This window comes from Camponotus vicinus, unplaced genomic scaffold (genome assembly GCF_025532165.1).
Source record: "Camponotus vicinus isolate PSW18456_S1 unplaced genomic scaffold, iyCamVici1.0 SCAF_5, whole genome shotgun sequence".
NCBI lineage: Eukaryota > Metazoa > Arthropoda > Insecta > Hymenoptera > Formicidae > Camponotus > Camponotus vicinus.
In genome coordinates this window covers 6,995,537-7,020,744 of record NW_028141977.1, presented here as the reverse complement: position 1 = coordinate 7,020,744, position 25,208 = coordinate 6,995,537, and the positions used below count along the sequence as shown (strand labels likewise).

Here is a 25,208-nt window from a genome sequence, read left to right as displayed (position 1 = left end):
GCATATTCTTGTAGCTTATCTCGAGAGCTTTCCAAAACACTATAATTAAGTACCTTTTCGTTAAGTACTTTTTGAGTTATGAGGCTTGAAATAATTTCTTAATTTTAAACCGTAAAATATCTTGTAAAATATTCATTTTTCGATTATCTTATCTTAATACTTTTATGTACAAAATAATGAGAGGAATCAATTGGTGTTAAGAAAACACATAGTTGTTTTTAAGAAAAAATATGGAATTGTTAATTGCAAATTATATATTTTTTCTTCAAAACAACTATGTATTTTCTTTACACCAGTTGATTCCTCTCATTATTTTGTACGTAAAAGTATTAAGGTAAGATAATCGAAAAATGAATATTTTACAAGATATTTTACGGTTTATGTAAAATTAAGAAATTATTTCAAGCCTCATAACTCAAAAAGTACTTAACGAAAAGGTACTTAATTATAGTGTTTTGGAAAGCTCTCGAGATAAGCTACAAAAATATGCAATGACAAATAGTAGATTCCGTTTAAGAAATTGAAGGTGACCTTCATGTGACCTTCAAATAACTCTTCAAGGTCAAACCAATGATACCATCTTATGGCCCCCTCGAAACCATAAAACTTTTGTCTGAAACATTTTTCTCTAAAATGCTTTGTTTCCGAAATAATTGCGTGCGTTAATTAAAATGGCTCACCCTGTATAGTACAAATGAAATGAAATGTATAAATGAAATCAATATCTTATATTCTTTCAGAGTAAAGCCATTTTTACATACATACTCAGAACTTGTACAATATGCACGACAGAAACAACAAGAAGAAATTGTAACAAATGTAGAAACACCAAATATGATTGCACAAAATACGGAAGAACAAAATGCCGTACAAGAGATGTATGTAGTTAAATATGTTTTTAAATTAATATATATATTTTATAGATTTTAAGCATATGCATTCCTAATTATATTTAATTTGAAAGTACATATTGTTGTATATGTGTTGAAGTATTATTATGTATGTGTGTTTTACAGAATGCAAGGGATTAGCAAGAATTCAAATGTGTCTGTCGAAACGTTACTGAAACAGTTAACAAAATTAGAGGAGCAGAACCAAAAACTTTTAGATAAAAATATTAATCTTGAAGAAAAAAATCAAGACTTAAATATTCAAGTCACACAATTACAAACAGACGTTAAACAATTAACAAAGAATAGAGATAAGAAACCGAAAACAATAGCCATCGATACTTTGCGTAAGGTATTTACACCTGGTCAGATTACTATGTTAATGACACCGACAAAAAATCGTGTAAACTGGTCAGCTGAAGATATTATGTCAGCTATTTCATTACGATCTTTAAGCCCAAAAGCGTATAGATTTTTAAGAGACGTAAAAAAAATTCCTTTACCATGTGCATCAACACTGCGAAATTGGGTTAATCGATTCAATGTTTTGCCTGGAATTTTACATGATGTTATCAACATTATGTCAAACATAGGTAATAATCTATCAATAACAGAAAAATTAACTGTTATTACTTTTGACGAGGTGTATATTTCAAACAAATTGGACTTGGAAAGAAAGCAACAGAAAATTTATGGCCCTCATAAAACGTGCCAATTTGTAATGGCTAGAGGTTTGTTTAAAAATTGAAGACAACCTGTATATTACAACTTTGATGTAGCGATGTCCAGGGACATTTCATTCAGTGTCATACAATATCTTTATTTGATTGATTACATTGTTGTCGCCGTAACGTGTGACATGGGTCCGAGTAACATAAAATTGTGGAATGATTTGAATATTGGTGTTAATATTCCATGTTATTCAAAGAAAAATAACATCCCAGCAAGCAATGAGAAGCAATGTTGTATTACTCATCCTATGAATAACACTCTACAAATATATTTTTATGCAGACGTTCCACACTTACTCAAATTAGCCAGAAACAATTTATTAGATTCTGGATTCCGATTTAAAGAAACATCTATAGACAAAACGTATTTAGAAGAACTACTGAGATTAAATGAAAAAGACTTAAAAATATGTTACAAACTAAGTCGAGCACATCTTGACGCTAAAGGGACACAAAGGCAAAATGTGAAATTGGCAGCCCAACTTTTCTCCAATAGAAATGCATTGGCAATCAAATGGTGTGGACAAAATAATTTGTTACGTTCAACACATTGGAAACATATGTCCGAGGTTCTCAAATTATTCAATGATTGGTTTGATCTTTTCAATAGTAGATTAAAATATGGTCATTGTAGTGAATCTCATGCGTATGAATATACAATGAATATACAAGAACAAAATAAAATAATAACAAATATGAATGAATATATTGAAGAAATTCGAGTCGGGCAGAGAACATCATTATTGCCATTTCAGAAAGGAATATTATTATGTAATAGATCCCTTCGACAGATGTTCACATATATACAAGAAAAGTATTCATCAGACACATTTGAAGTTAAATATTTTTTAACAAGTAGATTGAACCAGGACATTCTCGAAAATTTCTTTTCATACCTGAGATCCATGGGAGGAGGATATGACCATCCTACATCTGTAGAAATACTTCATCGCCTAAAATGGTACATTTTGGGAAAACATTCGGAACATGTACTTTCAAGAGGAAAAAATACCGAAGGAGATGATACCTGTGAATCTTTAATTTCTATGACAGATGTGCAAAATCTAAGTACCATAAATTTATTTGACCAAAATACTGAAGAAGATATTTTTATAGATATTTCGCCATTGAAAGAAAATATGATAAACATAAGAGAAGAAAGTGGAGAAGAAAATGAAGAAGACAGTGGAGAAGGTATAAAGAAATTTGAAAAAATGATGAAAAAATGATTTTAATAATTTAAATAATTTTTCCATCATTTTTATCACTTATCTTTATGTAATTTAGACTGTTTTCACGACAGAATCAAAATAATCTAGACTAAAATGATTCTGCGCTGTGATTGGTCAAATCTGCATTCAATCTCATTGAAATTTCATTCAATAAAATTTTATTTCATATTTGACTAATCATATATATATAGCGCAGGATCATTTTAATTTGGATTATTTTGATTCTGTCGCGAAAGCAGCCTTATAGAAAAAAAGATATATTAATTTATTAGTTAATTTAATAACAGGTTGGTAAAATTTACCCTTAAGTCGGCGTTCATAGTCCGTTCTTATTTCCTGACTATCTTAAGTTACATCTTAAAATGCTAATACAGCTGTATTTATGCCATCTTAAGATTGTACTCAAGACGTCTTAAATATGAGAACTATGAATACCGGCTTTAATTTTTCCACTGTTCAGTTCGGATAAATACAATTATTCTTTCCAGTATTAGATTTAAATAATTATGAGCCTGATCCAGAAGTACTTAATTTACTCGACGATTTTGAACGTGTCACTTCTCAAGATAAAATAGAAGAAAATGCACTTATATTTATAGCAGGATATGTAGCACACAGGTTTAAAACTCGATATGATAATTTGGGAGTCTCCACTAAATCTTTGTCCAATCCACCAAATGACTGGGTTTGCTTACTGTCAAAAGGGAATTTAATGTATCCATCTGTAAATTTCCTTCATGTAGCTAAAATCATGAATGACGAATTTCTGAAAATTCATGGCAATGATTTCAGTAAAGAAAATAAAATATTTGATAAGTTAACTAATATTGTTTGTCGAAAAACTAATAATAATTTCCCTCAAGAGGTAATTGCGTGCCTTGTTCGCACACGAACTTACATAAGATTAAAGAAAAAAAATAAAGAAATTGTACAAAATAATAATATAAAGAAAAAAAACAAAAAAATGTACAAATTAAGTAATAAAGAAAATGTACAAAGTTACACTACAATAAAATAAATATTCTGCAAAAATGTGCTTTTCAATTCTTATATATTAGATGCGCAACTAAGTTCTCGCTGTTTTTTTTATGAAAATGCAACTTTATTGTGAAAAAATGGTTACAAATGAATCATTCAAAGTATTGCCCATCGCTAGCTACAACTTTTTCCCATTTTTCTGGCAGAGCTCGAATATCGTTACGGTAAAAGTGTTCATCTTTTGAGGCTATCCACGAATCAAGCCATTTTTTGATGTCTTCATATGAGCGGAACTGCTGATCAGCCAGACCATGTGCCATCGAACGGAACAAGTAATAATCGGACGGCGCAATATGGCGGGTGGGGTAGGACTTCCCATTTGAGCGTTTCCAGGTAGGTTTTAACGGGTTTGGCAACGTGAGGCCGAGCGTTGTCATGCTGTAGAATCACTTTTTCGTGCCTCTGCTCGTATTGTGGCCGTTTTTCGCGCAGTGCTCGGCTCAATCGCATCAATTGAAGTTATTGTAAGATACCGTTCCCCAGTGATGGTTTCGTTCGGTTTCAACAGCTCATAATAAATAACACCGACCTGGTCCCACCAAATACACAGCATAACCTTCGCAGCGTGAATATTCGGCCGAGCCGACGACGTAGAAGCATGACCGGGCAGTCCCTATGACTTTCTTTTCTTTGGGTTGCTGTAATGAATCCATTTTTCATCACTCGTCACGATGCGATGAAGAAAACCCTTCCTTTTTTGCCGCTGGAGCAGTTGTTCACAGGCGAAAAAACGACGCTCAACGTCCCTTGGCTTCAAATCATAAGGAACCCAAGTTTCTTGCTTTTGAATCATTCCCAACGCATGCAATCGCTTGGAAATGGCTTGGCGGGTAACTCCTAATGCTAATGAAAGCTCTTGTTGCGTTTGGCATGGATCCTCATCGAGCAATGCCTCCAATTCAGCGTCTTCGAAGATTTTTGGCCTTCCTTCACGCGGACGGTCGTCAACATCGAAATCACTGTCTTTGAAGCGACGGAACCAATCACGGCACGTTGTTTCACTTAGAGCAGCATCTCCGTAAACTTTGTGGATGACACTCTCGATGCGCTTCAGCCGCCGTTTTCTTCGAATGAAAGAAGAAAATCAACACTTCCCGCAAATGACGATTATTTAGCACAAAATCAGACATTTTCACACAACCAAAAGTATATGACGCCAAAACAAAATCACTACTGTGTCAAAACGGTTTGTTTACCATATGTCTAAGCTTGGTTCATGACGTTTTGTCGAAATCGACCAACACTTATTGGTGGCGCAATCTATTGACAAACAGCGGGAACTTAGTTGCGCACCTAATATATATATATATATATATATATATATATATATATATTCCCAGTGAATAATCTTCCTTTACAACTCATTAATCGATATAGAAATTGATTTTTTTTCGTCAATTTATTAAGAATTATATATTTTTATTAGTTTATGATTATTATAATTTTGTATTATATATTACAAATTTTTTAATTTTGTTTGCATTTTTCATCACAGAGTGTGACTAATTCTGCATTTGAATAATTGGCGCTACATTCTGGATAAAAATTTGATTGGCTGTCTATTCTTCGGTCGGCCATTATGCGCAATGCTACACCTGTATTATTACATCATGGAACGACCCAAAACGTTGTTATGCTCTTTGCTTAGATTGTGTACGATATGATTAAGAAAAATAATTTTTTTGATGATTGTTTGATTTTACAGTTCTAACTACTAGCAAGTATGTTCATTGTTATGTAATTCAGAAGAATATAAATATTTTGTGTAGGCATGTATCACATGATGAATATATTTCAATGTCTCACAACAAAAACGTATTTATTTTACCATTTATATGTATATATTCTTATCTCATACTGAATCATAAAAATATACAATTAGTTAAATTCATATGTAATTATGTTTTCTTTAAAAAAGAAAGATATTACTGATACATATTATTCGCATCAGTGTTATGCTAGTATTAATCAATTAGTGTTTAAATATGTAACGATGCATCCCGATGCATCGTTCCTAATTCCCGGCAGAACACCAGCCGGAAGCTGCCGCCCGGCAGAACACCCGCCGGGCAGAGGCAGGGGCGCGGTGCGCCCATCTTTTAATCGTTCTCATTACGGCCCAGAGCCGTTAAGGGCTCGAAACGGCCTAACACCGCCGATCAGAGCCGAGGTGGCCCGAACCGCCGACCGGCGAAAACCCGCGTTCGGCGCTCAACCCGAACCCCTCCGAACGGACCCGACCGTACCGTTTCCGAAAAACCGTTCGGAAGGGGTTATACCGCCGCGCGCCGACGCGGGCAATTAGTCGGTATAAAAAGGGCCCACCTCGGCGTCTAATCACCATATTCCTGATCCGCTCTAAGCAGTACGCTTCAGCAGCAATCCAGAAATCCTACCAGGCACTAATTACAGAGGACGAAAGGTGGAGCGCGCTCCGTCTTAGCCGAGTGATCTCGATTCCGAAGTACAAGTGCAAACCGCCTAATCCGCAGCTGGGCCATCACGGAAGGTGGAGCTCAGAGCCGCCCCGAGTCGAGTGTTCTCGACCCAGCTGCAACGCGATCACCATCCTTCGCGACGCGATCCTATCTCGCGTACTTTAACATCGAACGCATACGCGCATTTGATCATCGCGGCCTCCGCCGCCGCACGTATCAACCGCACCGAGCGCAGAAGCGCAACCGTTTAGCGCGGCCTCCGCCGCCGCATATGTTATTACCGAACGCATAAGCGCATCCGTTTATCGCGGCCTCCGCCGCCGCGTATTTTGTACCGAACGCATAAGCGCATCCGTTTATCGCGGCCTCCGCCGCCGCGTATTTTGTTACCGAACGCATAAGCGCATCCGAATATCGCGGCCTCCGCCGCCGCCGCCAAAGCGCAACACGCGCATACCATTTTCACGGCATCCGCCGCTGTGATTAAAGCGCACCGATTATAGTAGACCGTACGCGGATTTTAAATCGTATCGTCGAGGAAATAATAATTCTCGCGAAAGCAACCGTCGATTTCGAGAACCCGAGGATTCTAAGAACCGCGGGGATTCCTCGCGGAAAAAGCGCCGCAAAAACACGCGCTGTCTCGCGCGCCGTAAACACAAACAGGTGTACGCGATCAAAGACCGGAATTAAAGACGAAACTGCATTTGTCGCGTTATTAATCAGCCAGCGAAATTATTAACCACGCACACACACACACACACACACACACATTCGCATACACATACTCTGTACACTTATCTATTCGAATAAATACGTTCGTTTAAAACACATCGCGTATTTTCTTCCCAACGAACCTTGCACCGGCGATCTATCCGCGCTGCAACGAAAACGTCCGAAAATACGACCGTTACATTGGCGCCCGAACAGGGACGTTTTTTCTTCGCTCTCTCTCCGCTTAGTGTGAGGTGTGGGTGTGCATTATGAGATCGTGGTTATACGCACTCCCGAAAGAGCAACTGGCCGTGCTAGCGGAAGGGTATGGATTAGAGAGCACCGGCACTCTCGATGACATCCGCCGACGCATGCGGGAATACGCAGACACCCATGCGGACGAATTCGCGTCCGATCCGCGCGAGCAAGCAGGGCCTTCCGGCACGTTACCACACGTGGTCGTCACAGGGGCCTCGCCCATGGGCCGCGATGCGTCCATGGATTTCGCGAACCCCGCAGTGCCCGACCATCGCGCAATCAACCAGATCCGGAAGAGTGGATATCATTTTGATGGGCGCGACCCCGCAGCGTTCCTGGAACGTCTTGCCGAATTCCGCGAAAACTATCACATCGCCGAGGAACAACTCCTGCGTGGATTATCGGAATTATTAAGGGACGCCCTTTTGTGGTACCGGAATCACCGGACCAGCTGGGCCTCTTGGCAGGGGTTCGAGGCGGCATTCCGGCTGCAGTTCCTGCCCCATCGGTACGATGCCTCCCTCCGCCGCGAAATCGAAAACCGACATCAAAAGGCCAACGAGACATTCGCGCAGTACTCCACGGTGATGATGACGCTCATGCGCCGGGCCGGCGGATTCTCACCCGTTATGCAGCTTGAGTATTTGTACGACCATATGCATCCGGAGTACAAATTCTATATTCGACGGCGCGATATCAGCGATATCTCCGAATTACAGGCCCGCGCCCGCGAACACGAGGACCTGGTGAGCGAACGGCAGGAAGCGCTCAAGAGGGAAAAAGCCGAAACGAAACCCGCCGTGGCGGCTGTATACAATAAAGCCGAGTGCTGTTGGCGATGCAAACAGCGTGGGCACACGCGTCGTCAATGCAGACGCCCCGCGAAGAAGTTTTGCTCGCAGTGCGGGCGAGACGGGGTGCTCACCGCGCAGTGCCACCCGCCGGCGGGAAAAGCCGACGGGGCTGGAGGGAAGGCCGCCGTCGCAACTCCAAGCCCCGAATAACTTTCAAACCGCGACCGCACACCGTGATCAGCATCGGGGGACACACTTTCGACGCCTTGGTAGATGGGGGGTCCGAAGTGTCCCTGATAAGTGAGAGAACTGCCGAACGATTAAAACGAACGGGTTTCGCGTGGACCACGGGGGGAAGCCAGATACAATTGGCAGACGATCGCAACGCAGACCTCGCGGGGGGAATGACCCTGCCAGTGGAAGCGGCCGGCCGCACCGCGACGCATACGTTCGGGGTATTACCGGGTCTCTCGAGCGAAATATTAATGGGGGTGGATTTGCAAGCGAAACTGCGGATCAGTACGCCGGCTCCGCCTTTACATGTGATCCGATGGCACCAGCAGTGCTGCACCATCGGAGGCCTGGCCGGTAGGACCGCCGAGGAAGACAGACAGCTCCAAGAATGTCTGCGAGACGAGCTCGCGAAATTCGAGCCCGTGAAGGGGCCCACCGATCGTGCTCAGCACGCCATTCGGCTCATAGACGACACGCCCATCAAGCAAAGGTATCGCCCCCGCAACCCGGCGATGCAGGCGGTTATCGATACCGAGGTGGACGAGATGCTCGCCCAGGGGGTCATTGAACCTTCGTACAGCCCCTGGAGCTCACCCATCGTGATCGTCAAGAAAAAGGACGGTCGGCAGCGTTTCTGCATTGATTTCCGCCGAGTCAACGACGTGACACATAAAGACGCGTATCCGCTACCGCAGATCACCGCGACGTTAGACAAATTGAGAGGGGCCCGGTATTTGTCTACCTTGGACCTAAAAAACGGTTACTGGCAGGTGCCCTTGGCTCCAGACAGCCGGCCGATCACCGCGTTCACGATCCCGGGAAAGGGGCTTTATCAATTTAAAGTCATGCCGTTCGGGTTGCACTCCGCCCCGGCCACGTTTCAGCGATTACTGGACACGGTTCTCGGACCCGAATTAGAACCGCACGTGTTCGTCTACCTCGACGATATCATCATCATCAGCCGAACGTTCGACAAATATCTCGAGCTGCTTAGGGAGACGTTTCGCCGCCTTCGTGACGCCCGCCTCCGCCTGAACCCGGAGAAATGCCGTTTCTGCGTTGACCGTTTGACGTACCTGGGACACGTAATCGACCGGGAGGGAATTCGGACCGACCCCGGGAAAATTCAAGCGGTGGCCAACTGGCCGGAACCGCAATCCGTCAAGCACATACGTCAGTTCGTAGGGATGGCGTCGTGGTATCGTCGTTTCATCCCGAACTTTTCCACGATCGCGGCCCCACTCACGCAATTAACAAAGAAAAACGCCCGATGGAAATGGGGCGAGGGGGAAGCCACCGCGTTCGCGCAGCTTAAACATGCTCTAAGTTCCGCGCCGGTTCTGGCATGTCCAGACTTCACACGCCATTTCTTTCTCCAGACCGACGCTAGCACGACCGGACTTGGCGCGGTTTTGACGCAAAACTTTGAGGAGGGCGAGCGCGTAATCGCCTATGCGAGCCGTACGTTGAATGCGGCCGAGCGCAACTATAGCGCCACGGAGCTCGAATGCCTAGCCATCGTATGGGGCATCCGGCGGATGAAGAGCTACCTAGAGGATTACGCCTTCACCGTCGTGACAGACCACCAGGCCCTGCGATGGCTACAGAAAATAGAATCTCCGACCGGACGCCTCGGACGCTGGGTATTCGAGCTCCAACAATACGATTTTGACGTGAAGTACCGTCGCGGGGTACTTAATCGCGTCGCGGACGCTCTATCGCGTCACCCGGCGACCTGCGCCGCGAAACGCCAGGAGTGCACCTGGTACCGCCGGAAATTCGAAGGGGTGCAGCAGGACCCTACCGCGCACACCGACTACCGGATAGAGGACGGAAAATTGTACCGCCTCCTCTATCACAGCCTCAACTTTAAGGAAACCGCAGTAGAGGAGCAGTGGAAACTCTGCATACCGAAGGAGGCCAGGAACGACATCCTACGCCGATACCACGACGCCCCCACCGCCGGGCACATGGGCATCGCAAAAACAATCGCCCGGATTGCCGAATCTTATTACTGGCCGGGGATGTTTCGCGACATCGCGAACTATGTGCGGACCTGCAAAAATTGCCAAACGCACAAGGTCGCACAGCAGCGACCGGCCGGCACACTCCACGCCACGTACGTCAGCCGACCATGGGAACAGGTCACTCTCGACCTGGTCGGACCACTGCCACGCTCCCACCAAGGGCATACGTGGCTGTTCGTGATGCAAGATCGCTTCACGAAGTGGGTGGAGCTCGTGCCTCTACGCCAAGCAACAGCAAGCGCCGTCACCAAAGCGCTGACCGAGCGCATAATTTTGCGCCACGGACGACCAGACTCCGTACTGTCGGACAACGGCACCCAGCTAAGGTCCGGCAAAATGGAAGAACGCCTGCGGGCATGGAATATCCGCCACGTTACCGCTCCAGCTTACTCTCCACACTGCAACCCGGTGGAGAGGACCAACCGGACCATTAAAACCATGGTCACGCAGTACGTGGAGAAGGATCACCGAGCCTGGGACGAGCACATTCCGGCGTTCCAATTTGCTTTCAACACGGCCATCCACGACGCCACCGGATATACGCCCGCCTTTTTAAATTACGGGCGCGAGCTACGAGGACCGGAGGACACCGACCAGCTGATCGCGGAGCACGACGCTCCGGATAACCTCCGCAGAAAACTCACGGAGGCATACGAGCTCGTGAGGATACAGCTCGCTCAGGCGTTTCAACGCCAGAAACATCATTATGATCTTCGCCGCCGACCCTGGGAACCGAGCATTGGAGAATGGGTGTGGAAGCGCGACCACCCTCTTTCAAAGAAAAGCGAAGCGTACAACGCCAAATTGGCGCCCAAATTCAGCGGGCTATATGAGATCCGACGAATCGTATCACCCGTTATAGTAGATCTCAGAAGCAAGCGGGGGAAATGGATAAAGCACGTACACGTACAGTATCTGAAGGCCGCTCATATAAACAAAAACAGCAACGACTTTATCCCCCCCGAGGATGACAGCGACCTCGAGCCTGAGGTAGCGAAAATACAGGCGACACTTTCGAGTAAACCCTTGAGCAACCGAACTCGAAAATTTTGGAGGACATCGAAGCCCTGCTTCGCGAATACGAAGCAGGCACGACGGACGCGGTCCGGATCGTGGAGCCGGTACCGCAGGTCACCGCCACGCCAGCACCAGCGCGGCCACCGAAGGTCGGGACCGTCATACAGCGGTCCGACCACATCAATCGGCGCAAGCAGGAAGCTTTCCTGGCGCCTCCGCCACCACCACCGAAAGCGAGGGCCCAACGCCCGTACGAGAGGCCACCCCGGTCAATAAGCCAAGCAGCCGCCACCACCGAGCGGCCTGCGTTACTGCGGCCGATGGGACCGCAGCAGCCACCGCCGATCCCCATCGAAGTGGAGCCCGGGGTCATCGTGGAGGTTCCACACTTTGCGGTATACGTATCGCGAAGATACAAGCCGCAGACAGCAACCGGACGGTGGATCATACGATTCACCCGTAACGGAAAGGTCCGTTACTGCCGTCGACTGCAATAAGCAGTAACCCGCAAATAGCCGCCGAAGACCAGCGCAATATGCCCGACCGACCGATCGACCGACCGAATGCCCCCAATTCGGGCATTATTTGTATTGGGGGGTGATGTAACGATGCATCCCGATGCATCGTTCCTAATTCCCGGCAGAACACCAGCCGGAAGCTGCCGCCCGGCAGAACACCCGCCGGGCAGAGGCAGGGGCGCGGTGCGCCCATCTTTTAATCGTTCTCATTACGGCCCAGAGCCGTTAAGGGCTCGAAACGGCCGAACACCGCCGATCAGAGCCGAGGTGGCCCGAACCGCCGACCGGCGAAAACCCGCGTTCGGCGCTCAACCGGAACCCCTCCGAACGGACCCGACCGTACCGTTTCCGAAAAACCGTTCGGAAGGGGTTATACCGCCGCGCGCCGACGCGGGCAATTAGTCGGTATAAAAAGGGCCCACCTCGGCGTCTAATCACCATATTCCTGATCCGCTCTAAGCAGTACGCTTCAGCAGCAATCCAGAAATCCTACCAGGCACTAATTACAGAGGACGAAAGGTGGAGCGCGCTCCGTCTTAGCCGAGTGATCTCGATTCCGAAGTACAAGTGCAAACCGCCTAATCCGCAGCTGGGCCATCACGGAAGGTGGAGCTCAGAGCCGCCCCGAGTCGAGTGTTCTCGACCCAGCTGCAACGCGATCACCATCCTTCGCGACGCGATCCTATCTCGCGTACTTTAACATCGAACGCATACGCGCATTTGATCATCGCGGCCTCCGCCGCCGCACGTATCAACCGCACCGAGCGCAGAAGCGCAACCGTTTAGCGCGGCCTCCGCCGCCGCATATGTTATTACCGAACGCATAAGCGCATCCGTTTATTGCGGCCTCCGCCGCCGCGTATTTTGTTACCGAACGCATAAGCGCATCCGTTTATCGCGGCCTCCGCCGCCGCCGCCAAAGCGCAACACGCGCATACCATTTTCACGGCATCCGCCGCTGTGATTAAAGCGCACCGATTATAGTAGACCGTACGCGGACTTTAAATCGTATCGTCGAGGAAATAATAATTCTCGCGAAAGCAACCGTCGATTTCGAGAACCCGAGGATTCTAAGAACCGCGGGGTTTCCTCGCGGAAAAAGCGCCGCAAAAACACGCGCTGTCTCGCGCGCCGTAAACACAAACAGGTGTACGCGATCAAAGACCGGAATTAAAGACGAAACTGCATTTGTCGCGTTATTAATCAGCCAGCAAAATTATTAACCACGCACACACACACACACACACACACACACACACACACACACACACATTCGCATACACATACTCTGTACACTTATCTATTCGAATAAATACGTTCGTTTAAAACACATCGCGTATTTTCTTCCCAACGAACCTTGCACCGGCGATCTATCCGCGCTGCAAAGAAAACGTCCGAAAATACGACCGTTACAAATATAAAATTAGAAAAAATGTTAAAATACACGTTACATTTAAATTCAACATACAGGGTTTAGCAAAAGTGTGGAAACCCCTTAATATTTCGAAAAATACGCATTTAAAAAAAAAATGTTTCATACAAAAGTTATAGGGTTTTATGTGGCGCATTACACAGCAACATTATTATGACCTCGAATAGCGTTGTCAAGGTTATGTGAAGGTCACCTCCAACTTTTTAAATGGGACACCCTATATGCTTTTGCATATTCTTGTAGCTTATCTCGAGAGCTTTCCAAAACACTATAATTAAGTTAGTTTTCATTAAGTACTTTCCGAGTTATGAGGCTTCAAATCATTTCTTAATTTTACATAAACCATAAAATATCTTGTAAAATATTCATTTTTCGATTATCTTACCTTAATACTTTTATGTACAAAATAATGAGAGGAATCAATTAGTGTAAAGAAAACACATAGTTGTTTTTAAGAAAAAATATGTAATTGTTAATTGCAAATTACATATTTTTTCTTAAAAATAACTATGTTTTTTCTTTACACCAATTGATTCCTCTCATTATTTTGTACATAAAAGTATTAAGATAAGATAATCGAAAAATGAATATTTTACAAGATATTTTATGGTTTATGTAAAATTAAGAAATGATTTCAAGCCTCATAACTCGGAAAGTACTTAATGAAAACTAACTGCGCTGCAAAAGCATATAGGGTATCCCATTTAAAAAGTTGGAGGTGACCTTCACATAACCTTGACAACGCTATTCGAGATCATAATAATGTTACTGTGTAATGCGCCACATAAAACCCTATAACTTTTGTATGAAACATTTTTTTTTTAAATGCGTATTTTTCGAAATATTAAGGGGTTTCCACACTTTTGCTAAACCCTGTATATTAATATGTATGTAAAATTATATATATATTATATGCTTTTATAAGAAACTATATCCATACAAGTTTTTAATCAAAGTTTGCCTGACATTAAACATAGTCAAGATTAAAACAGGAGCGTAGAATATATGGCTATTAAAATAGATATTAATGGATTTGGCAGGATCGGTCGTGTTATTTTTAGAGCCGCACAAGAACGTACAGACGTAGATGTTGTTGCTATTAATGATTTATTGAGCATTGAACATATTGCATATATGTTGAAATATGATTCTACTCATGGTCGATTTAAAGAAACAATCAATGTACACAATCATCATTAGATAATTAATAATAAGGTTATTTACTATATCTCTGAAAAGGATCCAATGAATTTATATTGGAAAAATTTTGAGGTTGATGTCGCTGAAGCTACAGGTATTTTCTTAACCAAAGAAAGCGCTTACGGCCATATATTTGCTGGAGCACATAAAGTAGTATTAACGGCCCCACCAAAGGATAATACCCCGATGTTTGTTATGGGAGTGAATCACCATCTCTATAACGGAGGAAAAATAGTATCTAATGCGTCTTGTACTACTAATTGTTTAGCTCCACTAGCCAAAATTATTAATGATCACTTTGGTATTATTGAAGGTATTATGACTACTGTTCATGCTACTACCGCTGCTCAAAAAACCGTGGATTCTCCAGTACATAAAGATTGGAGAAATGGACGTGGTGCTTATAGTAGGTATACAAGGCCGGTTCTAACCCTGGTCCTCTCAGGGGGGGTGAGGCGCGAGGGGGATTTCGGTGGCGCGGGGGAATGACGTCACGCGGGACGGAAGGGATTTCGGTGGTGCGGAGGGCTGCGGGGCGGGGGATGCTTGTTTCGGCGTGTGTTGGATGTTTTATCGCAAGTATAAGCAATATTATATTACATACCCAGTTGATAAACAATATAAACAGCGGTATTTTATCAAGCAATATTGTATTACATACCCTAACGCGTCGGGACATGTTTTCGCAAACAAAATAGCTCTCCCCGGTACACCCCCCACCCTCCCTCACCCCCAATATAAATAACAGCTCTCGCGGTACCCCCCCTCACCCCCCTCACCCCAATATAAGTAATTCTAGATTTTTTCCGTTGGACGTATTCTTATCTCTCGCATTAAATTACGCGTCGCGCGAATTTATAAACAATATAAACAAATGGCGCCCCCCAGAATCATCTTCCACGATTTTTTCTCGGAAGGAATGCAATGCATATCAGCGCCGATGTTCGGCTGCTTTGCGCCCTTGCTTCCTCCGCTCACAAAGATAAGAAAGGACGAAATATATATAAGGAGGATTGAAGCGCATCAAATCATAGTACGTGATTTGAACGCCCATCGACACAAGTGCTCCGTAGAAAACTGTGACGTGTGTTTTAAAAGTGTGAAAAAAAACAGGAAGAAAATGGAAAACATCGAGGAGACTGAACGCGACCTGGTGGAGCAGTCCCGCCAAATTGCCACCTTGGGCGAGTATTTTGCATGGCTGCAGCGTTGCGAGGAATTTATCAAACAGCTCGAAGAACGCAGTCGTGTCAAGCGTCCGCGGCTCTCGATCGGAAATAGACAATCTCTGGTGGCTAAAATCGCGCGACTCGAAGGTGCAAAGACTCGATTGCAGAGACGGTTTATACCCAGTGGTGGTGATTACAGCGGCGACAATAACGCGGAAAGACTCGTTTGACGAGAGATCGATACCGCGTTCGATAGCCGTATTCTGACCAGTGCTGTGATTAACGCAAACTATATCGAACCTCGTCAATTTCTCGAGGATGCCAAAGACATCGTGCTCGAGCACGTGCAAGACGTTATAAAAAGACACAACAGTATAAAAGTGAACACTATATTCAACGGTGAATTTGTGTCGGGTGATAAGCGTGCAAATAAAAGTATCAATACGACAAACTGTGAACTCTTTCGCACGTCTGATTTACACGAGTGGTACGAGCGTTGCGTTATCGAGCACACCCTAGCATTGCTAGAAGAATTTCAGGAACGCGATAGTGGCTGGGCATTGTCGCGAATACAGAATTTGACTGTTAATGTAAATAAATATAATCCTATGCGCGCGGGATGTCACATTAAATTGCCACGGGAGATTACGACGAAGAGAGCGGTGGTTAACGTGCAATCTAAAGACAATGCGTGTTTCGCGTGGGCAGTGGTCGCCGCTCTATATCCCGCAGAAAGGAATGCGGAACGGGAATCATCGTACCCGCATTACGCGACAGTGTTGAATCTCCGGGACATTGAGTTTCCAGTGACTGTGAATCAAATTAAAAAATTTGAACTTGCAAATAATATCTCGATCAACGTGTATAGCATCGAGAAAGAGAACAGCATTGTCCCGATACGTCTTTCGGAGCAGAAACGGGATAAACACGTCAACTTGTACGTGGAAGACAGCAACAACGGACATTTCGCATGGATCAAAAATCTATCGCGACTTGTCAGTTCACAGTTGAGTAAAAAGGATCACAAGAAATATATCTGTGATCGGTACGTATAATTTAAATAATTTATGTAATTATAAAATATAATGCATTGCATAAACCTTTAATTTAAATATTTTTTTTACAGATGTTTACACTACTTTAGTTCGAACGACAATCTGCAGTCACATACGGTCGACTGTCGAGAGATGAACGACTGCGCTATCCGATTGCCGAGCGATAAAGACAAGTGGTTCGAGTTCAACAACTACAATAGGAAAGAGCGGCTTCCATTCATCGTATACGCCGACTTGGAATGCGTTTTGATCAAGATGGAGGAAGAACAGCAAAATTTGTACCAACACCATCGGGTATTTAGTATAGCGTATTATATGCATTGTTCGTACGACGACTCGTTATCTGTTTATAATTCTCGCCGTAGCGCCGATTGCGTTTTGTGGTTCGCCGAAGAACTTAAAAATTTAGCAATTCGCGTTAAGACTATTTTAATGACTACAAATGTCCCCATGGTAGATTTAATGTTCGAAGAGTGGGAAAAATTTCACAGCGCAACGCATTGTCATATATGTGAAAAACCATTTACGCAAGAAGACGATACACGTGTACGCGATCATTGTCATTTGACCGGGCGATATAGGGGTCCCGCGCACTCAAATTGCAATCTAAATTACAAAAAATCATTATATATTCCCATAGTCTTTCACAATTTATCCGGTTACGACGCACATTTCATTATCGAGGATATAGCTACGGCGTTCGAAGGGGAAATCGAATTACTTCCAATAATCAAGGAAAAGTATATATCGTTTACAAAAATTGTTACAAGACTACTGTAACAAAACTGTTACAAGAAAACTGTTACAAAAACTCGCACAAGACAATTGGAAAAATTATATAAAATTAAGTTTTATCGATTCGTATAAATTTCTTACGGCAAGTCTCGACAAATTAGCATCTTATCTAGACAAAGACAAACTCAAAATTTTAAAATCAGAATTTCAAAATTTATCTGCAGAAAATTTCAGTTTATTAACACGGAAAGGCGTCTTTCCGTACGAATACGTCGACTCTGTGGACAGGTTGCAAGATACGTGTTTACCACCGCGCGAATCGTTTTACAGTTCTTTGACTGGCGAAACTATATCCGAGAGCGATTACGTGCACGCCGAGAACATCTGGACGCGATTCTCAATTCGAACGCTAGGCGAATATAGCGATTTGTATCTCAAAATCGACGTCTTGTTATTAGGAGATATTTTTGAAAACTTTCGCAATAGTTGCACCAAAAGTTACGAACTTGACCCCGCGTATTATTATACTCTTTCCGGATACACGTGGGATGCCATGTTAAAGCATACAAAGATTACGTTCGAATTACTTACCGACATCGACATGGTCATGTTTATCGAACGCGGTATACGCGGTGGTCTGAGTCAGTGCTCCAACAGATACGCGCGTGCTAATAACAAGTACATGGAGTCGTACGATCCATCGAAATCATCGTCGTACTTAATGTATTTTGACGTTAATAATTTGTACGGATGAGCAATGTGTCAACCGTTGCCTTACGCCGATTTTCGATGGGTCGATGACGCGTCGAATTTTGAAGCATCGTCTATCGCGCTAGATTCGCCTACGGGTTATATCCTCGAGGTAGATCTCGAATACCCGCAACATCTTCACGATACGCACACTGACCTACCGTTTTGCCCGACACGCGACAAGCCGCCCGGCAAGCGGCAAGACAAGCTTCTTGCAACGTTATACGATAAGAAGCGTTACGTGAGGGAGGGTCCCGTTAGGGCACGGTGCGATAGCGCATCAACCCGATAGCACACGAAAAATTGAACACAATTCCCGATAGCCTACGTCCCTTTAGCACACGTCCCGATAGCACACAAGGTTCCACATGGGTTTGCAACGGGGTGGGGGGCGGGGGGCGGGGGGCGGAGGTGCAGTCTGTGCGTGTACTTTCTCATTGGTGTGCTATCGGGATTGTGCGCGATTTACTTTGTGTGCTATCGGGATGTGTGCTAAAGGGACGTGGGCTATCGGGAATTGTGTTCAATTTTTCGTGTGCTATCGGGTTGGTGCGCTATCGCACCGTGCGCTAACGGATCCCGCTCGTTACGTGATAAACTACCGCAACCTACAGCAATGTACGCGACACGGCCTTCGCGTTACAAAAATACATCGCGTATTGCAATTTACGCAATCTCTGTGGCTTCGCAGTTATATCGAATTAAATACACAGTTTAGAACACTCGCGAAAAACGATTTTGAAAAAAATTTATACAAATTAATGAACAATGCGGTATTTGGCAAAACGATGGAAAATGTGCGTAATCGCGTCGATGTAAAATTATTGACAAAGTGGGACGGACGATACGGCGCAGAAGCGATGATCGCCAAACCAAATTTCCATAGTCGAAGCGTTTTTTTCGGAAAACTTAATCGCCGTAGAATTGCGCAAATTGGAAGTAAAATTTTATAAACCAATCTACACACGTCGGTATGTGCATACTCGACATATCGAAAGAGTGTCTGTACGAATTTCACCACGAGTACATGTTTCCTCTGTATCGCGACAAATGTAAGATCATGTACACCGACACAGATAGTCTAATATATCACGTCGAGTGCATCGATGTGTACGAGAACATGAAGCGCGATATCGCTAGATTCGACACGAGCGATTATGCCGCGGACAATGTGTACGGTGTACCGCTCGTGAATAAAAAAGTGCCGGACTTGATGAAGGATGAAAATAACGGTGCGATAATGACTGAATTCGTCGGGCTTAGAGCAAAAATGTACGCATTACGAGTCGATGGTATGAAAGACACAAAAAAGGCAAAAGGCGTCAAAAGTAATGTCGTAGCGCGTAATATAACGTTCGACGATTATACGCGGTGTTTGCACGATGAGATCGAAATGACGCGACAACAGTCCTGTATAAGATCTAAATTGCACGAAGTGTATACCGTCCGCGAGACGAAAATTGCTCTGAGCCCGTACGATGACAAGCGGTATATCGTACCTGAAGCCACCGATACGCTACCGTGGGGACATTATAGGATGACTTTATAAAATATAAAATTATTTAACCGTGTACATTTTTGTATCATAGCGCGTGCGAGAGAGAGATTACTATACTTATTCTATCTAAGCGCGAGAGAGAAAGAGATAGCGCGAAAGAACAATGACGCATGCCGAAGATATCGCGAGACTTATGATTAACGCGCGAGAGAGAGAGCGCAACGAAGATATCGCGAGACTTACAACTAGCGCGCGAGAGAGAGAGATGCCAAAGGATGGGAGCGCAAGGAAAGACGTATAAATAAATGTTTCTTTCTACAATTAAAAATATAAATTTATTAAAAATGTGTTAATGAATACATTTGTGTATGTGTGTGTGTGTGTGTGTGTGTGTGTATTATACCATTAAATGAAATATTAATAAAGATTTTTGTATTTTTATATTTCATATATTTTTATGTAATGCATATCTTACACATTTATATTAAGAATAAATACATATATAATACTATTGTAAGAAATATTAATAAGGTTTTTATGTATATTTTCGTTTTTCAAATATTATGTTGTACACATCAAGCGACGCGGTAGCGTCGTAACGCCAAGTACATAAAAAACAGGATCCGAGCATTGAGAGTCACTGCTCTCGATTGACGCAGCGCTAAGTAGCTTATCCGGAATTTCACATCATATAAACTTTCGATTAAGATATTTCAGAAACTAAGATCTTAAGAAAAAATCTAACGGCACTTTTATTATATAATGTGGATACAAGCTTTCGATTGCGACCAGTTTGAATAAAATCGGTGCAATCAATCCCGAGAAATGATGATCGCATATCAAAATTGTGACATTTTACGTTCTCCCGGATTTTCTCCAGTCTCACGTACGTATGCTCGCACGCACACAAGCAAAGCGAGTTTGTCCCTCAAGCGGCGTTCACATCGTGCGTATATGGTTATACGGTATGTAAAAGGCTTTAACAACCCAATAAGCAAAATGTTAGCAGGTTGGCAGCAGATTGGCAGCAAATTCGATCAGAATCCCACACCAGAACCGTAGCTATCTGTGTCTGCATTAAGCTTTTGTTTTGGCGACAGAGTCTGTAAAACATAACCTGTCAACAAACTATCGGCAAAAACTGAGCAAGATCTGCGCGATGCAATTTGATGTTAGATTGCCAGCAGAAAACGAACAGAATCTGCGCATACAACCTGATGGCAAATTGACAGCAGAAACTGCACAAGATTTGCGCTTACTTTTATTAATGTTATATAAATGCAACAAAATTGATTATTACAGGTGCTAAATAAGAATATTATTGGCAAGTTAATTACAACTTTCTTCTAAAATGACATATATGTCATATGTTATATCGTATTATATGTTAATGTAATATATGTTATATCGTAGTTATATCTCATATAGCGAAGGACTAATTTAATTTAATTAAATTAAAATAAAGTAAATGATAAAAGTAAATGTAACTTGTAAAACTTAAGATGTAATTTATTTAGAATTAAATTCTTGCTTTATGCCTCAAATAGGCAGTACATGAATAATGTTCCATTTATCATATTGGTTCCAATCAGTTTAATATTCTGAATCTCATCTGCTTGTATCAGATATCAGAAATTAAAGTAATAGGAATTAAAATGATAATTATTATATTTTTGGTCTTTTATTCATATTCGCGACTTTATATATATTTCTGATAGAAATTAGATTACGAGAAAGTACAGCTCACATAGCGGTAAGCGAAGGAACTATCGAATCATGCAAACTCTGTTCCGTTTCTGCCGTCAATCTGCTATCAGAGATTGTGTGCGCAGATCCTGCTCGATTTTTGTTATCAATTTGCTATCAAATTGCGCCGCACAGATCCTGTTAAATTTCTGCCATCAATCTGCCGCAGTTATATCTGCAGGCTTTACTTGATTTTTGCCGATAATTTGACATCAAATTTCATTGCGCAGATCCTGCTCGGTTTTTGTTATCAATCTGCTGTCAAAATTGCGCCGCACAGATCCTGTTCGGTTTCTGCCATCAATGTGCCGTCAGTTACATCAGCAGGCTCTACCCGATTTCTGCTGACAATTTGATATCAAATTTCATAGCGCAGTGGAAGAGACCACCACCTTCTCGCGGTTTCCGTTAAGCAACAAGATGTACGTCATACATTAATACAAAATAATAATAACAAAATACAATTCTATTAAAATAAATTTAAATATTATTTTATTACAATTATTTTTTTCAAGAAATTTTTTTTTAATAAAAAAGCGTACATATTGGTCAAGAATGGAAAAATTTAGATAAAAATTGAGATAAAAATATGTAAAATTTGTTTTTGTTATATTTGTTTATGTTATATTTTCTTTTTTAAACAACATATAAACTTTTATAAAAAAAAAAATCAATTGGAAAATATTATGTGTGATAATAATTTCTCTCTGCGATACTTGCAACGATGCAACTTGCATCTCCAACTCGCCAGCTCGAGATTTCGAGGATCACATAGCTATTGTATTCAGAGAGATAGGTAAGATACAATAGACCTCTCAGGAGAGAAGGGGACAGAAGCTAATCTATCCGTCTTCCTCTGTAAAGCAAAGATAACCGAACGTCGAGCGTATACGGATGAGAGCTTATGCCTTAGTGCGCGAAAGTGGTGGGGATACAAATCGTGCCGCCGCTGGACGCAGCGTATGCAATCTGGTAGCCTTGCAATCTTCTCTTGAATTCATCAAGGCCCCGTAGATTAGGCGTGATTCTGCATAAGGCTCCGGTAATTTTATTAACCTTGTCCTTTACATATTTAACATGTTGAAGAAAATTTAATTTATCATCTATCATTATACCAAGATATTTCATTGCTCTTTTCGTTTTGATGGATTTATCTTCTATCTTAATAGTTAAATTAGTGTCTACTTCCTTATTATTTTTAAACAGAACAATTTCTGTTTTTTCAGGGGCAACTTTGAGATTTAATTCCTTAATTTTCCTAATGGTGGTAGCCACCTGGATTTCAGCTCTTCTCTTAATCGTATCCTTGTCTCCGCCAGTAACAAGGATAAGTGTGTCATCTGCATAGCCCAGCATCCGGCAGCCATCCTCGGTCACCTCGCGTAGGACCTGATCATATGTGATGTTCCACGGCAGGGGGCCTAGCACAGATCCTTGAGGCACCCCTGCTTCCATGACACAGCGCTCCGATCCCCGACCTGAAGGAAACTCAATATATCTGTTTGACAGGTAGCTGTCTATTATCCGACAGATGTATTCTGGGATGCTCTTCTCCCTCAAGGCAGTCTTTATATCGTTCCATTGCAGTGAATTGAACGCGTTTGATATATCTAAACTTATGGCGATAACTATACCTTCGTTTCTATGCGTAAATTCAATGAAATTTTTGACCTCAATAAGGGCATCATTCGTGGATCTGCCCCTGCAAAAACCGAATTGATTAAATGTTAATGCAGCATCTGGATGGTTTTCCATCCAGTCTGTAATTCTCCTTACAAGAACCTTTTCCAAGATTTTGCCGGCTTCGCTGAGGAGACAAATGGGCCTGACTTTCGGCTGATCCATACATAATTTGCCTTTGGGGAGTAAAACTAAATGTGCCACCTTCCACTGGTTAGGAAACTTATATTCCTTAATACATGTTGTTAACAATTTTGCCATCGTATTTATCATTATGCCATTGATTCTCTTCCAATACAAGGACCTTATTCCATCTAGACCAGGGGCTGTATTATTTTTCATCTTGCCTTTTTTTGATTATATTGTAAATATCCACTGGTGTGATATCCCATTCGTCTTCCCACACAATCGGGTTTGTTTCAATTGGTGCCAGTGGTGGATTTCTATTTATGATGGCCTTAGGGAAGAGTTTATACAACACGTCGATCAGAACTTCGCTTCTCAGCATCTCTGTTAGCGGTGGTGAGCCTCCTTTAAGTTTACCTAAAATAATTTTGTATGGCATTCCCCATGGATCTTTATCGATTGTTGTTATTAGTTCTTGCCATGCTTTCTTCTTACTTTGATTAATGGCAGTTCTTAGCTCTCTTTTATTTTGATGGTATTAATCCGACGCATAGTTAGCTTCGTTTCCGTTTTTTTTACGGACCTCTTTCTTCCACTTCCTATACCATTTAATACACTCCTTACGGATGTCCCGAATATTGTCGCTCCACCAGTAAACAGATTTTGTATTACCGGCTTTATTCTTGATTCTGGGCATCGCAAGATCGCACGCCTGCTTCATAATGCTGTCTATACGTTGGCTTGCTTCATCCGCGTTATCAGGGGAGATTTCCTCCGCGCACAACCATTACAATGCCGCCTCGAAACGATCCGTGTCGAAGTGCCGTTTGTTCCATGCCTTACGAATCTTATTTTTGTTATTATTTCTATAATCATTTTTAATTGTATACCTAATATATCTATGATCGGAATAAATAATTACATTTTCTAATACTTCCTAGTTTCTAATCTTATTTAACATTATCGGAGTAGCCCACGTTAAATTAACTATAGAAGTGCCTTGTGGTCGCACGCACGTGGGGATATTCCCGGAATTAATTATTCTCGTCATATGTCGCGGCCCATTCTTCCACTAATTCTCCTCTTCTGTTGGTGTATCTAGAACCCCATGCTTCAGATTTCGCATTGAAGTCGCCACCGATAATGGCTCTACGGGTAGTTTGAATGACATCCGTTAGTTCATCCAGCATATTTTTATAGCACCTGTATTCGTGTTAGGAGAACAGTAGCATGATATCACAGTAACGTCGTTGAATTTTACAGCAACAATGTATTCCCCTTGGAAAGTTTGAATACAGGGGTCCTTTAAAATATTTCTGTTCCACCATATGGCGGCATTTCCATTTTGACTAGCAAACCATCCAGATCTCGCCTCTCGCCAAGGTTCTTGTATAATGCATATGGCTATCTGCTCTTCGTTAATCCATTGTGCTACTAGGTCTTGTGCCACTTGACATCTATTGAGGTTGATCTGCACTATCCGTATTTCCATCGGAATTATTGGTAGTCGCATACCTCCGCTCCGCTTTCTCTTGACTCACATTTTCTATTCGTGGTTTAAGTTGCGTCCTAGTCATCTTAATGGGCCTTTTGTCTACTTTACATTTAAAAGAACCAATCCTGTGGCTGGCTTCCTTTCCTTTTTGGGCACACAATACGTAGTATAACTCGTTTTTACATTCTTTGTAAGGGTGTCCTGTTTGTCCACACTTGAAGCACATTAAACTTCTATCTATTTTAGATGTACAGATGATTCTATTATGTCCAAATTCCCAGCACCTGTAACATTGTTGAGGTCTAGCCTCCAGAAGCTCTACTAGGGCCATCGACCATCCTAGTTTAATTTTACTAATATTCGCCACCTTGACTGCTACAGCAAGCGGGCATTGAATCCATGCCACAAAAAGGTCCGTTCCTCATTGGACG

The 25,208-nt window shown here is 42.9% G+C and overlaps 3 protein-coding genes across 3 annotated transcripts in view; 2 read left to right on the top strand and 1 right to left on the bottom strand.

Annotated features, from left to right (window-relative positions):
* The first annotated feature begins 14,328 nt into the window (after nt 1-14,328).
* LOC145972366 (glyceraldehyde-3-phosphate dehydrogenase-like) lies at nt 14,329-17,210 on the top strand. The gene is given in 4 exon segments (XM_083100923.1): nt 14,329-14,933; nt 16,561-16,737; nt 16,819-17,041; nt 17,205-17,210. Coding segments are annotated over 4 exon segments (1,011 nt in total).
* Nucleotides 17,211-19,205: 1,995 nt separating this feature from the next.
* On the top strand, nt 19,206-19,781 carry LOC145972365 (uncharacterized). Its single transcript, XM_083100922.1, has one exon. It carries the CDS (start codon nt 19,206-19,208, stop codon nt 19,779-19,781), a length of 576 nt encoding a protein of 191 aa, XP_082957048.1.
* Nucleotides 19,782-22,093: 2,312 nt separating this feature from the next.
* The window catches only part of LOC145972363 (uncharacterized), a 72,446-nt gene continuing 69,331 nt past the window's right edge, over nt 22,094-25,208 (bottom strand). Inside the window, exon 17 of the mRNA XM_083100921.1 lies at nt 22,094-22,191. Within this exon, the coding sequence (XP_082957047.1) occupies nt 22,094-22,191 (98 nt within the window). The remainder of the gene's footprint in view (nt 22,192-25,208) is intronic.

Excerpts from the sequence above, each read along its gene's own strand:
- LOC145972365 (XM_083100922.1), top strand. The coding sequence starts at position 19,206 with ATGTGCATACTCGACATATCGAAAGAGTGTCTGTACGAATTTCACCAC.